Here is a 13,444-nt window from a genome sequence, read left to right on the forward strand (position 1 = left end):
ATCCCTCCTTTTCTCGGTGTTGTCAAGTTCAGAGCCATAGCTATGAGGTGGAGGGAGTCGGCAATGGGGGCCGAATGATCTAAATGAAAAAAGCTGTGAAAGAAAGAATGCCTTGGCACACCGTGATATTATTTCCACCCTATTAGGGGCAAATAGAGGGGGGGGGGCAAACATTGATGGCCAAGTGGCCAAGTGCACCTGCAGGAGAGCACAGAGGAGCACATTTCGTAAAATTTTGTTGCTCGCTTTGCCCGCAATGGCTGTTTTTCTCAGCCTCGTCAAGTTCAGAGCGGAGCGGCAGGAGTCAGCTATGGACGCCGAGGGATCTAAATGAAAAAAATTGTAAAAGAGAGAATACCATGGTGCCCCGTGAAATTATTTGCACCCTATTAAATGAATATTGTTGTCAGTCGCAATCTACTTGTTTTCTGTAATGTATTTAAATAATATGTGCTGTTTATGTAACTTTCAATATGTACACAATTTAGTGTTAGCATGTTGCATATGTAGTTTATTATTTTATGTCGCTCCATGTTGTATATGAGTAAAACATACCTTGAACATGAAAGTTATACATGTTACGTACAAAAAGAATTATCTTCGGAATGCACTTATCATTCATTTTCTGCCATTCAAAAATACAGTTTGTGTGCTTGTTTTACATTATTAGCTAATCTAAAATTGAACATGTTGAAAAAATATTTCAAATCTTTTCTTCCAAACAAATGCTTTAGTACCGACTTCTACCCCCATTTTGCGTAATTTTTTAGGATAATCACGTCTTTGAAACTACTACTACTACTACCACCACCACTAGTAATAATAATAATAATAATGACTAGAGCCCGGATTTATAAGCGAAATGCATATTCTTTTCCAGACTTCTAATGGTAAGAAGATAGGTTATACTTCATATTACATACCTTGATGAGCTATTTAACTAAGGTTGAAAGTGCTGATAAATGCTTATTTCTGCAGAAAACGGTTATGCGTGCTTATTTTATGATTTTGTGTGTGATTTAAAATAGCATATTTTACCCAAATCTGTCATATTTCAATCACACGACGGCATGGGATGACGAGATAAATAATATATTTAGTGAGGACGGCAATGTGTTATTTTGTTCCTTGTGTGAAAAGAGTGTTTCTGCAAAGAAAAAATATGACATTGTGCAGCCTATTAATACAACACGACATAAGGAAAGGCTTAAGAAGAAATCTAAGTTAAATTAGCAACTGATTACAAGCAATGTAGGCAAACAATCGAGTTCAAGTGATACATTTTCCAAAGACTTGTGTTTAGCATTAGTGAGTGCTGACATTCCATTGTGGAAATTAAATAATGCGCAGCTTCGTAAGTTTTTAGAAATATACACAAACAAAAGGGTGCCAGATGAATCCACATTGCGCAAAAACTATGTACCACAGTGTTTTCAAGATGTAATTTGTAATATTCGGGATGAACTGAAGCACGAAAACATATGGATTTCTATAGATGAAACCACAGATGATGCAGTAGGACAGTGCGTGTGTAGTGCTGTGGTTGGTGCTATGAAAGCAGGCAGCAGATCATTTCTTCTTAACATTCAAATACTTGACCGAGTAAATCATTCCACTTTTGCAAAATTTTTCAATGACTCGTTAGCTTCCTTGTGGCCAGAAGGGGTACAATATGACAATGTATTATTATTTCTCAGTGATGCTGCTCCATATATTGTTAAAGCATGAGCTGGATTAAAAGTTCTTTACCCTAAATTAGTTCACCTGACGTGCCTTGCTCAAGGTTTACATCGGATCGCTGAAACTGTTAGAAGCCATTGACGTGGATCTTCTTGTCTCCAGCATGAAGAAAGTTTTTGTAAAGTCACCGATTGGAATCCAAAAATTTTGTGAACTGCTTCCAAATTTGTCTTTACCTCCTGAGCCAGTTCTAACTCAATGGGGTTCGTGGTTAGGCTGTGTCATACGCGGAATATTTTTATGAAGTGAAAACAGATTTGTATGCCTTAAATGCAGAAGATGCAGCCAGCATTGTCACAGCCCAGGAATGTTTTGCTAAAAACGGCATCCAAGAAAAGATACAGTACATCCATAATCCAATATACAAATTACCTGATATTATAACACAGTTGGAAGCTCGAAATAATCCATTGCAACATTCGCTTTCTCTGATTGATGAAATTTCAGTAACGTTGTCTTCAGAAACTCACGATGTTGCTAAAATGGCATCCGACTAGCTCAATCAGGTATTACCGAAAAATCCCGGTTACAAAACACTGTCAAATTTATAAAAAGATTTCTGGTGAAGAAACAGACATTGAATAGGAATTCACGGAAGATGAACTGTAGTGTTTGTCATTTGCGCCTGTAACGTCATACGACGTGGAAAGAACATTTTCACTGACAGACGCAGGAGATTCACGAAAAAAAATCTCAGGATGATCTTCCTTTGAATATGGTAAGAGATCTAATAAACAAATATTTTTCAGATTTTCATGTATTTGTTTATGCTTATTTTGGTGCTTATTAACTTGCTTATTTTACTGTTTGATTGTGCTTATAAATCCAGGCTCTAATAATGACATTATTATTATTATTATTGGTACTTTATCCTGGTACTCTCCCCCCCCCCCCTCCCCGACAAAAATTCATGGTTGCGCCTCTGCAAGGTACCCTGACTAATCACAACTACAACTGAGGGCAGATAAGACTTTCACAAATCATTGGCATCTAATTGTTCCTAACCTACCCTGTACAATGAGAACTGTGGTGAACATATTTAATAAATTACATTATAGAAAATTATTATTTTGTTTTCTGTTTGTTCATCTGATTGAAGTTTGGAATATTTATTTTTCAGGGCTGCACTGACAAATTGATTGACTTCCTAAAGAGCAACCTGCCATTGATGGTTGGTATCGGAATCGGCTTCATCATTATTGAAGTTCTTGGTCTCATCTTCTCCATGGTTTTGTGTTGTGCGGTTCGTAACATGGACAGATACAAAGCCTGAAGCGGTTAAAATTACTTAACATACAAAAGCAACAACAAAAAGACAATGTACTTACAGGAAAACAAATGTTTATTTTCTAAGAAGAGGCAGGCGGTTGTAGTAAATCTATAATTTCAGCTTCCGAACTACCATCATTACATTTCCCCCGAAGCACTCCATGTCATCACTTTGACTTGACCTGCCTGGGGAATGTTAAGGAAATGACAACTGTTTTTCCAAAACAAAAAAAATACACAAAATGAAAGAAAAATTCAGTGTAATGTTCTTGTTAATATGTACCAATTATTCAATCTGTTTTCTTCTATTGTGAAAACAGACACATTTCCAGGACTATTGTACATTTTTACCTTAATGATCTTGAATGTATTTTTTTGTCCTTTTTATTGTTACAATGTCGTGTTCTGCACTTCACAACAATTGTGAGAAAAATCTATTCAGGAGATACTCATGACAATGCTATTACCTGTGATTCTCGTCACAGGCAGCTGCAGTTGAAATCAACAGCTATGCAGAGAAGACCAAAGCAAGTGTACAATTATATGTAAAAAGAGATATATTTATTACATTTTTATATGCTTTAAAATAAGGAACACTACTTCAGTTTGTTTTATCGTTTTTATAAATTTCATATTTTTGTCTTTCAGAATCAATATTATAATGATTTTTTTTTAAATCAATATTTTCGTAAGGAAAAAAATACTTCAAAATGCATGACGTTTTTGAATACATAGAACTTCCACATTTGATGTACTTTCATAAAGGTGCAAAATGATATTGTGCCAATGATTTTGATTTGATAAATTTTACAGATATATATACATAATATTTCATTACTTTTTCATAATATTATAGACACACACAGTTATTATTTACACATCATTTCTGATGATCTATAAATGTAAGTCAGTTAACTTTTGAACAACATGTTACAGTAAAAATGTTTTTGGCTTCTGTATAATAGATTAGAATAGATTTATTTTCCAGCAGTACGCGACTAGCAGTTTCTTTTTAACTGTACACAGATGATGTGACTGTTATGAATAAATATTACAGTGATTATGTAGTAGTGCAAGTATTGAGGTAGAAGTAAAGTGTACTTAATTCAGTCTACAATCAAGAACTTCCAAATTATCTTCAAAATTATTCGTACAGCAGAATTACTTTGATCTCAAGCAGAAGATACAAGGCAGGTTAAAGGGGAAATGTTATACCTAGTAGACTTCCCATGTAATTTGATATGGGCCATTAAAGGCATATTATAATAGTAGATTTTAGTAAACATTTTTTTCTCTTCTGCTTTTGCAACACTAACACTAACACTTCATGTTAAACATTTTTTGTCACTGTTTTAAAATTCAAATAAATGAACAGAATAGTATTTTTGTAAATAAAATGTGGTTGATGTCCAAGTTAAAATGTTCATAAATTGTATTCTTTACCGACTTCCCTAATGACTTATTCTTTTAATGATGTGCAAGAAAGCTAATATAAGCAAGTAAATTATTGTGTTAGTTTTCTATCAAATGAATAAACAGTAACTTCTAATAAATAAAATTGCAATTTGTTAATTTTAAATAAAATGGAAAGAAAGTATATGTGTAAGGTACGAATTGAAAGATTGTGCAACAATTATGATCGTTGCTTCCATCCAGTGATGTATTTAACTAACATCCTGCTGATGTTGCACAACAATACCTCTGTGTTCAACAATGCCATCCCAAGGGTTCATTGTCATTGTCTTCAGTAGAATTCTTCTCTAGCATCATGTACAAATACTCATATACTGTCAACCAATTAAGCAATTTATGATGCATAGTGACACCATTAATTCATTGAGAAAGATACATTGTGTTACACAATTATTAAAAAAAGAAATGGTAATATTGTGTACACATTTTTAGAAACATCAATGTTCATTAATAATACATTTTATTTTTTATATTTCTATATATACTACAAGTTAAAAAATAAAACTGACGATACGCAAACTTATCGACAAGGTAGGAACGAAATCTGATGATAAGAAGTTGAAATAAAACTTTATAAATAGAAGATGCAGCATTAATGCAAGGAGAGAGAATTGATAAAATGTTATTTTAAAAGTTACATTATTGTAGATATTGTTGAGTTTTGTAGAGTTAAGAAGGTTCAAAGCAAAAGAAGTGCTTTTATGCACTGATTTTTAACTACAAGTATAAGCTAAGGACAAGTGGACCAGGTGAGCTCAACTTGGCAGCTATCATAGTTTGTGGATAATGAGTGACGAGTGTGTGATTTACTGTCTTTTAAAGGTGACATCAGCACCACAAAATAATAGAGAAAAATATGTCGTTTCTTTAAAAAAAAAAAAAAAAAAAGTCTAAAAGATACAAATTCTCATACCAAAACTAGAAAAACTGTTAATCACAAGAAAATAAAAGTGCATTTCATTACTAATTAATTAAAACATCATTCATATTTCATTATTCCTGGTTAGCATTAGCAACAGTACAATATTTTTCAACTTTTAATTTTGCCGGTATGACAGTGGACAGACATTGATGTTATAATAATAATAATAATAATAAAAGGTGCAATTTTTGTAGCTTATACTGTGTTTGTTGTCAAAGGCACTGTTACACCTCTCATGCTATTCAACACACACACACACACACACATGCACATTTATCCACCAAATAAAAAGGAAAATAATAGTGGCATGGAAAGAACAATAAGAAAACGCATACAGTACATACATATTTTTATCTGCAGTAGCATGTTGCTAAAGGACAAGATATTTTATAGTTATGCAGTTTAATTTGTCTGTGCGTAAATCTTTTCCTGGGTCCGATAGTCCAAGCATAACTTTCAAGAATTTGCCATATCTTCCATTTTGGAGGATCACAAGCATAAAACCTGTTTCAAAAGCTACGTAGGGTATACATGAGTCTAGGGCACATGGGCACTAACCTAGAGTTTATGGGGCAGCTGTATTGAATGTGGAACTGTATTTATCATGTTCGTCAAACATGTGATCTGCTGGTATTACTACTACTCAATAAGCATAATTATTTGTGTGCTAATACAATGGAATATGGCAAGTAACTGTTGCATCCTCGTATTGCATCTTAGATCATTTTTAATTTACTACAGTATGAATAAACTTTTGTCAAGTCAATATTTCATAAATAATTGTACTAAATGGCTGCTTTTATGTACAATATAAAATTATTTTTTGTTTAGTCAAACATACAAATATATTTTTTGTATGATAAATAAACCTAATGTTGCACAAGGTGCAAGTATCAACATTTGGGTTTCTGCTATATACAACAGAAGTCAGTTGCTATAATGGAGAACTGCATGATATATAATGGGTAAAATCAATTCCTTTTTTTTTTTAATGCATCCGAACACATCTCACTTATTTCTGAATAATAAAATAATTAAAAACAATATCCTTTACTTTTTTTAAATTAATTTTAACTTAACTAATGCTTTGGTTTTTCTTGCTCTGTGTTGAAGAGTGAAGAGGATGGATAGGGGGTTCTCTGCCAAATGTAGAATTGCCCTATGTTCACGACTGCATTTCATCGTAAAAATATAATCAAAACCAAAATGTTCCAAAATTAATCTACAGTTCTTCTACCTCAATACACTGGAATCATTAAGATTAGTACTTTTAAAATACAATATTTGTATTCAGCATGATCTATATTTCATTGTAATATTATCTAGCTATACGGCAAGAAAAGAAAATTGCTTGCACATTGTGTAAAAAACAATGTGAGTATATACATTTAAGAGCACACATATGTTAAATACTCACATGCCTATTGTATGCACACTCACCTGTACATTGCTTAATGTGCTATATCGAATCAACGTACCTAACTATTGTGTGTTACATATATATGGCTACCAAACCAATATTTGTTTGTGAATGTATTTCCCCATGTAAACAATATAGTTATTTTTAGAAAATACATACAAAGAAAATTAAAAAGAATGAAAGGTCTCTTATATCTTTTAATTGCAGCATTAAAGTACTAGATTTCCAAGTTAGAATAGAAGACATATTTGGGATATAACAATCAAACTTATTACAGTGTTCATTATTGTTTAATTATATTATCCCGGCGGAAATCAAAACTTCATGGTCAATAGCTGCTACAAAAGTTGTATAGATTTATTCTTGTAACATATTCTGTCACTAGATTATTAAAAAAGTTATTTTTTAATTTACACTTTTTTTTTTTAATAGTCAAAACAGAAGCTCAGGGCCAGAGTGAGATAATTCTATGCTATATAACATTTTTCCGGGTGGCAAGAATTGATCTTTAGTGGCAGAACATGTTTGAAACAAGGTATATTTTCTTAAAATAAATATTAGGTTTTTAGAAAATTTCCTCTATCAGGGTTTATTTCATGTACTTATGTGTTCTTATTTCCCAGTGAATGAAGGAAGCATCTCATTAAAAGTTAAAGATCTTTAAAAAGAACTATTGTTACGAGGAATTTGTTTTAAATGACGATGCATGAATATACTAAAATAAATGTTAATACTCATTTCCTTGCTTTAATGTACAAAAAAAAACTTTGCACATGTTTTTTCCACCAGAACTTGCTAGCGTGGTATAAATATGGCAAGTATTTTTACCGATAGTGTGTACCGTTTGTGTACACTATTATACCGAAGTGAATCTCTTTGTTCTTTTATTTCCTGTTATCTGTAAAAGCATTTCTTAACATGTAGTTTTTCTTGTAATTTACATGGCAATTTAAGAATTTTGTGCTTTTGTAAATATCTTTCTTTATAATTTTATTGTTATTTTCACCATACACTGACAATAGCTGATTAAATGCTTTATTGAAATTGTGTATGTATGTATGTATGCATGTATGGAGGGTGAGAATTGATTCCTAACACAATAAAATTTACCCTTCCAAAAGAATTCTCTTTTATTGTAATTGTTCTACAGGTCACACATTCAGTCTGCAGTCAAAATAGATAGCTTATTAAAATTTGGCTTGTTAGTTAGTTCTCTATTGTAAATTCCTCACTCCCTGGGAGAACATCAGCAATGTGTGCGTTTTGTTCATGGATGCATTTTTGTCCAGCACAACATGGTATCACATGGGATGAGGTAGGTGACCCTTTGTCTTTTATGGGATGGCTGACCAAATTTGAATCCAGGATTCAATATCTGAATTTACAAAGATTTTGATCTACCTATCTCTACTTTTTATCCACTTCCTGCATACTACTGCAGGTTCATAGTATTATCCGATGACTTGGGTATCAACTATAGATATCAAGTGCATAAATATAATAAATGAAGATGCTAAAAATTTTTGATCACAAATGATGCAGAACAGACTGGTCTATTTTCATACACCCAGCACAGTTATAATAGAAAACTCCTCAGAAAAGGAGTTCATGACAGTGTTGCAGCTTGTGCAAGGAGGTGGAAAGAAAAGGAATGGAAACACAGGTATTAGGTGCATGATATAAGGTGATTTGGATCAGAGGTAACATAGAGGAATGACTTCTATAAAGAGTGCTTCGTCATTTGTCTTTATCATTTCGTACAGTGTGCAATAAAACAGCTGCATTGGTGTGGCCTAGTTGGTTCTGGCCTGTTTGGACAAATGTCCAGGGCAGGTTTTAATTATTGGGAGACATTTCATGCATTCCATTCAAGTGCCAAACCAAACTGGGTGATCTCAAAGGATTACTTCCTACTTGCTTTCCTTAACCTTTTGAGACCCAAGGCCTTTTTCACATGTAAGCCTCTCTGTCCCAAGCCAATTTTGAGCAAAATGCAGTTTCAATTAACTGAGTGTTGATCGGAGACTAATTGCAATAGAGAGATGAATGATATAACGTTGTACGCAGAATGAACCAGAGATTCAGACTATATGAAATTTATGCAAATTCGGCATATATGTGGCGGAGGGGAGGGGGCTAACTCTCAAAATTCCAAAATTTCTGAAAAAAAAATTTGGTTCCCCCACCCTCCCCCCAAGAAAAAAGTACATGACAGTGTCGACATGCACATGGAAATGATCGCTGACATGTAAGGAACACAAAAATATTTGCATTATTATCATATGACCAATGTAACTTGAGTTGTACCCCCAAAAGAAATGGTCGGCAAGCCACTGATTCAAGCTTCAAAATGCAGCGGTACCTTGAAATGACTATAGCTCAGAAACTAAATGCCCTAGAGATATGAAAGATATACCATTGTACGCAGAATGAATCACAGATTTAGATGATATATAATTTATGCACATTCGGCGTATATATGGAGGGGGAAAGGGGGGAAATCCTCTGCAAATACTTTTTTCTTAAAAAATTGGGTTTCGCCCCCCCCCCCCCGAAAAAAAGGATATGAAAATTTCAAAATGCACATAGAAATTATCGCTGGCATGTAAGAAACAGAAAAATATTTGCATCATGACCAATGTAACTTGAGTTGTACCCCCAAAAGGAATGGCCACTGATTCAAGCTTCAAAATGCAGCGGTACCTTGAAATGACTATAGCTCAGAAACTAAATGCCCTACAGATATGAAAGATATACCGTTGCACGCAGAATGAATCACAGATTCAAACCATATATAATTTATGCACAGTCGACGTACATATGGAGGGGGAAAAGGGGGAAATCCCCTCAAAAATACTTTTCTTAAAAAAATGTTTCCCCCCCCCGAAAAAATGTGAAAATGCACAAAATGCAAAATTTATGCAAATTTGGCGTATATATGGAGGGGGAAGGGAGAAAATGCCCAAAAATTATTTTAAAAAATTGTCACTTCACCCAAAAAATGTCCTCGCACTTGGGCACAAAACGACACCTACGCACAACATTCACAGAGGAAAAGCTAGAACGCAGTGAAAAATGAGCACCGATTCTTGGCTACTTGAAATTCTATTTTTAGACAATGCAGGGTAACCCCTGTCGCAACTTGTGGACACTTGTGCTAAAAAAACAAAGGTTTCCTTCAGCATGCATCGAAATTCCTTCCCCCTTCCCCTACCCCCTCACGGAAAACTTTCATTTTTGACATCGGATACTGATAAACAAGCTTCCTTCGAAAGCAGTTCACAGGCGGGAGTGAAAAGCATTGCTTTAGAACAACAAAGCCGGTGTTCCTTTGTCAGCAAAAATTTGACCTTGAAAAGAGAAGTCCCTTTTCCAACCTTTCCCCCTCCATTTTCATGACAAAAAAAATGCAAAAAAAAAAACATTTCTGTTAAATACATGTGTTAGGAACAATATATAAAAAAATCGAAATTCTAGCCAAAAATTGAAAAGTTATAACGTAAAAACTACGACCTTGACACAGCGTCTCGATCGACATGCTTGGGACAGTGAGGGTTATATTTGGGTATCTCGTTCGAGATGCTTGGGCGGCAAAAGGTTAAAGGTGATTCCACACTGAAGTGACATCACATGAGAGATTTCGTCAATTAAATTCAGGCATGTGCAGTGTATCATGGGATGGAAACTAGCCAATAATAACCTGTGGTGCAACAGACCGTGAGGGCCAGGGTTTACCTACCTACTGACTGCCAAGGTGGGAGACCATCCAACCAGTTACGGGGTGATGTGTGGTCAGCACGACGAACCTCCAGTCGTTGTTGTAGGTTTCCATGGCACTACGCTACTCATTTGTAGCACCTCAATTTCCTCACGATGATGGGTGTCCATCGGTTTCTCCAATCTTAGGAGGAAATTTGTTACGCTTCCCCCATGAGACTGAACCTGCATGCATCCCATAGCCAGAGCCCAAAGAATAATGCTTTGCACCACATGGCCACGGTGTGGGATGGAAAAATAGCCAGTAACATCAGTGAAAATCAGCTTGATCCGTAATTTGTCAGTTTCTTTTTTTTTTATCAGTAAAGTTAATATTTTTTTGTGTTTGTGACTGCAATTTGAAATATTTTATTGCTATTATAGTGTTGCTTAAATGATAATGTAGTTCACCTCTAATCTAATGCTGTAATTCTTATTCAGTTTAATTCCCACAAAAAAAATAAAAAAAAATGGGTGTGCTACCTTGCATAAGTCATTGAAAAGTCTTATCAAAATAGGAATTGTAGCTTTCCTGGCAACGTGATTCGAACATGTGTTCTCGGGTTACGAGGCAGGTTAAATCTATGTTGGCTTCCAACGTTTCCCTGATGATGAGACCAATGTATGCGGTCAAAACGTTGGAAGCCAACATAGACTTAACATGGCTGGTAACCCGAAAACACTTTTTCAAAAATATGATCACTTTCTAGCATGCTCAATTTTTTGCTCAGAGAGATTTACACTGAAAACGTGCAATGTTCATTTTGACATACTATTTTCACTTTGATTTGAGTTTTAAGTTCACTTTATGCACTGATAGGCTAATTGGGACTGTATTTACAGTTTAAGTAGAATCCAAACCATTGTGCAATCGGCCTCCATCGGGTATCAAACCTTGGACCCCTTGGACATTACTATTATGGCACCAGAGAGGTCGACTTTGACATTTGACTCCTTGATCAGCATGTCCAGGAATTTTTGCACCAAACCCCGGTGTGTTACTACAAAATGCTAAGACAAACACTTATAAGCAACTCTTGAAGAATTCTGGATTTACTTTAATATAAAAACTCAACAGAAAATTCTATATTGTTGTCTGTTTTATTTGAGAAAGCTCTACAACTGTGTACAAGAATCAACAATCAAATACTAACAGACACAAAAATATGATTTATCTGTACCACTTAGCTAATACTAATTAACATTGTTTGTGTAAGTTTGTACACTAAAGTAAAGTTGGTGGGACATTGATACACAAGAAATTGACCCTTTGTCATCTTGAGCATATTCTTTAATACTATTTACAAAACACTAAGAGAAGGCATACCTTTTCCAACATGGAATTTCTGACAAAAATGTACATTATTCTTTCATAAAACCCAACAAAGTAAATGCTCACAGTACTTTCTCATTTTACTTTTACTTCTGTAAACAAACTGGCATGTATTGCTCACATGCAACCATTATCGTCGAAATTCATGTTTTTCTTTTCTTTCAGTTGTCAGCTATGTAGTGATAAATCAAATAGCTTTCACAGTCAATCAACCAATACCGTACCAGTCGTGTCATATTTGCAAATTTAATATTTCGGACATGCTCCAAAAGTATCCGAGTTCAACTGCTATTACCAGGGACTTGACTTTTCACTACTTTCAACTTTGTGAGGAAGGTCAGTTGAAGACGTAGCCACCAAAATCTTTGACATCCATCCAGTGGCCTGCCCACCCACATGAGTAAATCTGGTGCCACCATTGGCTTCTACAGGTTCGAATATTTGATTTCAACAGTATTTATCACTCTATGAGCAAAACTTGGTGACATTCACAAAATAAACCACAAAAATCACCTATTATGACAAATTTGCATTATTTCCAGATTTCTAAATGCATGAAAAATATTATGATGTATCACTGCACATGTGTAGACATTTGCTAATTGGTGAAAAATAAAAAATCTAGCTACTGGTACTATTATCATCATTGTACAGTAATTTCAGTATCAAATGTCTCTGATGTCATTGCAGATTAAATAGCTGACCTCTGAAAATCTAATACTATGCCAACTGTGTATATACAATATATTATATTTGTAATGAAATTCAACCAAAATAATATAATGAAACACAACTAAAGGAACAAATTTTTCAGTTACTACTACTGAAACAACATATGTACACAACATGAGAGTGTAAACCTAATACATTTAAGAACTTATGCAACTGATTTTATATTCATATAGCACTAGCTTGCAAGAGTGCATTTGATTACTTGTAGGATATAGCACATAATATAACAAAAGTTCTGGGACATTTTACTGCAAGGTGTGACATAGATACGAACCTCAGTAGTTGCTATATGTAACACATTTGCTCCCAGGCAGACTCTTTATTTTCAAAATAAGACCAGTTTCACCTTACTAGTTTGATTTGTTACTGAGGTATACACATTTCAACATTCTGTGTAAAAAAAGAAGAAAAAAAAACATGGTTTCATGTGGAATCACCCAATACCAATACTTCATATTGTCAACTTTTGCCTTTGGTCAGCAAGGAAAGAAGAAGAAACTTCATATCAAAGCGGATCAAAGTTCTATTCGGCAATTGATTGAATTGTGCTTTTAAGTCCACTTTATGCACAGATAGGCTAATTGAGACTGGACCTAAGTGAAATCTGAACCACTGGGCATTGTGCCTCCACCGCGTATCAAACCCGGGACCCCTTGCTTACAAGAGGACGACATATCCACTACACCATTAGGGAGGCCCGTGTTTGGCAATTGAAATATGAATTACATGATTAAACATTTTTTTTAGAGTTATCTTCAAATTTTACTTAATATAATATGGGAGCAAATGCGTACATAAA

At 34.4% G+C, this 13,444-nt stretch overlaps 1 protein-coding gene across 1 annotated transcript in view; it reads left to right on the forward strand.

Annotated features, from left to right (window-relative positions):
• Positions 1-5,359, forward strand: part of LOC145985248 (CD9 antigen-like) — a 179,329-nt gene extending 173,970 nt beyond the window's left edge. The window contains exon 5 of the mRNA XM_083119024.1: positions 2,861-5,359. Within this exon, the coding sequence (XP_082975150.1) occupies positions 2,861-3,013 (153 nt within the window). The 3' untranslated portion in view covers positions 3,014-5,359. The remainder of the gene's footprint in view (positions 1-2,860) is intronic.
• Positions 5,360-13,444: the final 8,085 nt, after the last annotated feature.

Source organism: Lepisma saccharinum, chromosome 3 (genome assembly GCF_977018435.1).
Source record: "Lepisma saccharinum chromosome 3, izLepSacc3.1, whole genome shotgun sequence".
NCBI classification, from domain to species: Eukaryota; Metazoa; Arthropoda; class Insecta; order Zygentoma; family Lepismatidae; genus Lepisma; species Lepisma saccharinum.